The sequence below is a fragment of the Vollenhovia emeryi genome, unplaced genomic scaffold (assembly GCF_000949405.1).
Source record: "Vollenhovia emeryi isolate VEMERY1.0 unplaced genomic scaffold, V.emery_V1.0 DF942037.1, whole genome shotgun sequence".
NCBI lineage: Eukaryota > Metazoa > Arthropoda > Insecta > Hymenoptera > Formicidae > Vollenhovia > Vollenhovia emeryi.
Genome location: NW_011964329.1, coordinates 967 through 3,920, shown reverse-complemented (window position 1 = coordinate 3,920; position 2,954 = coordinate 967). Strand labels below are relative to the sequence as shown.

Genomic DNA, 2,954 nt, shown 5'->3' with positions numbered 1-2,954 from the left:
CGGCAAGCGAGCGGTAAACTCTTCCTTCCCTTCCTAGGTGCGCGCTCGCTGGGCCCTGGCTCTCTTCACCAGGTGCGCTCGTTGGGCCCTAGGTACCGCCCCCCCACTCTCTTTGTACTAATGTTTCGTTTTCTCTCTTCTAGAACCTTGCGCGGGGTATCAACAGCGTGACACGGAGATACCTGCCGACAGAGAGCTAGTTTTGCCGTAGACTGTGCCTTCGCGACAGCGATTCAGAGAGAGAGAGAGAGCGATTCAGAGCGAGCGATCATGTCGCGAACGGAGAAGACGGTCGACGATGTGCCGGCGATCGTCGCCAGTTCTGGAGAGGATGAACGAGTGTAGCCGAGGGAGGAGCCAGGCCAGACACGAGAGATTCCTCGATAATTTGTGGAGAGCCAGCCGCCACACCAGCGACGACGACGAGGAGGATGAGTTCGTTTGCGTCGACGAGAGCTACGAGGAGAGCTGCTCGTTGCGTCTCGTTTACGAAGAGGATGAGAAGGAGGAGGAAGAAGTTATCGATCTCAGCGAGTCGCGCTCGGCCGAACCACTGACGGTGGTAATGGAGGAGGAAGAGAACGATGACGACGACGATGTTGTCCTCGTAGAGGAATTAGAGGGGCTGCGTGTAACGCCGCCGCAGCCGTCGCCACCACCACCACCACCACCACAAACGTCGTCGCCGGAACGTAATGAGAAAGAAGAAACCGTCGTTTTTGTCGATCTCGGCGTGTCGCGCTACACGGGCGAACCACTGACGCTGATTTTGGACAAGGAGAAGGACGACGACGACGTTTTCCATATCTTGAACAGCCTAGAAGGGCTGTGCGTGACGCCGTCGACGGAACGCGAAGAAGAGAAGGAGCCGGAAGAAGCCGTCGTAGATCTGACCGAGTCGCGCTCGGCCGAACCACTACTGACGATAGTGAGAGAGGAGGACGACGACGTAGTCGCAACGAGAGAGGTTCTACCGATATTAACGCCACCATCACCATCACTATCACCACCACCACCACCACCACCACCACCAACGTCGTCGCCGGAACGCGAAGAGGAAGAAGCCGCCGTCGTTGGCGATCTCGGCGAGTCGCGCTCGGTTGATCCACTGGCGACAGTGACGGAGGAGGAGGAGGAGGAGGAGGGGGAGGAGGACGAGGACGACGACGTTGTCGCAACGAGAGAGGCGGTGGTTCCCCCCCCTCGGCCACGACGACCGACGACACCGCCGCCACCGCCGGTGGTATCGAGGAAACCACGAATCGTTTCTATAGAGATGGTGGATATTCCTTGGCTACGACGACGACAACCGATACCGTCGCCGATACCGACGACACCGCCGCCACTGGCGTCGTCATCGACGCCACCACCAACACCGACACCGGCACCGTCACCGACGTCGCCGCCGCTGCCTACGCCGCAACCGACGCCGCCAACGTCCGCGTCGCCGCCGTCGCCGCCGCCGCCGCCGGTGGTATCGAGGAAACCACAAATCGTCTCTATAGAGACGGTGGATATTCCTTGGCTACGACAACCGATACCGTCGCCGATACCGTCGCCGATACCGTCGCCGATACCGACGACACCGCCGCCACTGGCGTCGTCACCGACGCCACCACCGACACCGACGTCGCCGCCGCCGCCGCGGCCGCCTACGCCGCAACCGACGCCGCCAACGCCGCCAACGCCGTCGCCGCCGTCGCCGCCGTCGCCGCCGTCACCGCCGTCACCGCCGTCGTCGTCGACGTCGTCGGACGAGGAGGAGGACGAGTGGGCGGACTTGAGGGAGCCCGAGGAGCGGGAGGAGCCGCTACATCCGATCCTCCTGTACCTAAATCCGACGACTTACGAACTCGACAAGGACACGAGGATGCACGTTCGTCGCGACGTCGACTCGATACTGGCGTGCGCCCGAAGCCCGAGGCCGTTCGATCGCGACGGCGCCGGCTTCAATCTGTGCCTCGACGCCACGCAGATGAAAGAGTCCCGCAACGTCAAACTGCTGGCCTACCTGGACAACCGCTCCAAGTTTCACGCCGCGCGAGAGCCCACCTTCGTCGCCAGAGGAGAAGAGATCGTGCGCGGCCGTACGTGGTTCGAGTTTCCCCTGGGCGATTTCGGAGGCGAGCGTCTGTGGGTCCTCCTCCAGTTGGACCCGGACTCGCCCGCGCTGCGGGACCTGCCGCTGCACAGCACCGTCCTACGACACCTTCCGGCACATGGTCGCCAGCGCCGAGTTGAGCGCGGCCGAGAAGGGCGTGATCCGCGTCAGGCTGCTGGACGACGAGGCCGACGACCGGGACGTACGGTTCGTCCACCCGTGGTACCCGCCGAGGTACATCGGGCCGATCGCGACGCACCTGGCCTCGCTGTACGCGCTGCACTCCTTGGCCGACGACGACGTGTCCTCCGATCCAGTCTTGTACACCGTCGCCGCGTACGCCGTCTGGGCGTACGGGCACCTGTTGCCGGGGGAACCGCCGGCAGGCTTGCCGACCAACCCCACGGACCCCGAGGCCCTGCCTGGGAATACGTCCCAGCGGCCCCCGGGGTTCTCCGGGAGACCGGGCCCCGCCTCGGAAACGTCCGAGCGGCCCCGATCCCCCGTCTATGCCGGGCCAACCGGGCGAGGCGGGTCACCGACCCGACGTGTACCCGGGGCCTCGCCCCCTCCCGGAAGGGCCGGATTACGTCCGACCCAACCGCGAGGGAACTATCCCTCTTCCCTCCTGCCTCCACTCCCTCGCCCCCCCATATGCCAGGCCGCACGCCCCAGCAACGGGACGTCGGCCCCAGACACAGGGTTGACGAGTTCACGGAGATAGGCCGGTGCTGAGCGACTGATTGCCGCCCAGTCTCTGACTGCCATCCCACTCCGCGGATCCCGGGTGCCAGTTTACCGCGGAGGTCCGGCCCCTCCCCCCGAAAGACACGGACCACGTCCGAGTCAACCG

General features: G+C 64.4%; 1 protein-coding gene across 1 annotated transcript; it reads left to right on the top strand.

The window, feature by feature from the left end:
- Nucleotides 1–331: 331 nt before the first annotated feature.
- On the top strand, nucleotides 332–2,631 carry LOC105570430 (proteoglycan 4-like; the record flags this gene model as incomplete). Its single annotated transcript, XM_012027620.1, has 3 exons — nucleotides 332–1,085; nucleotides 1,275–1,707; nucleotides 2,030–2,631. Coding segments are annotated over exons 1-3 (1,789 nt in total), but the record flags the coding sequence as incomplete, so codon positions are not given.
- Nucleotides 2,632–2,954: the final 323 nt, after the last annotated feature.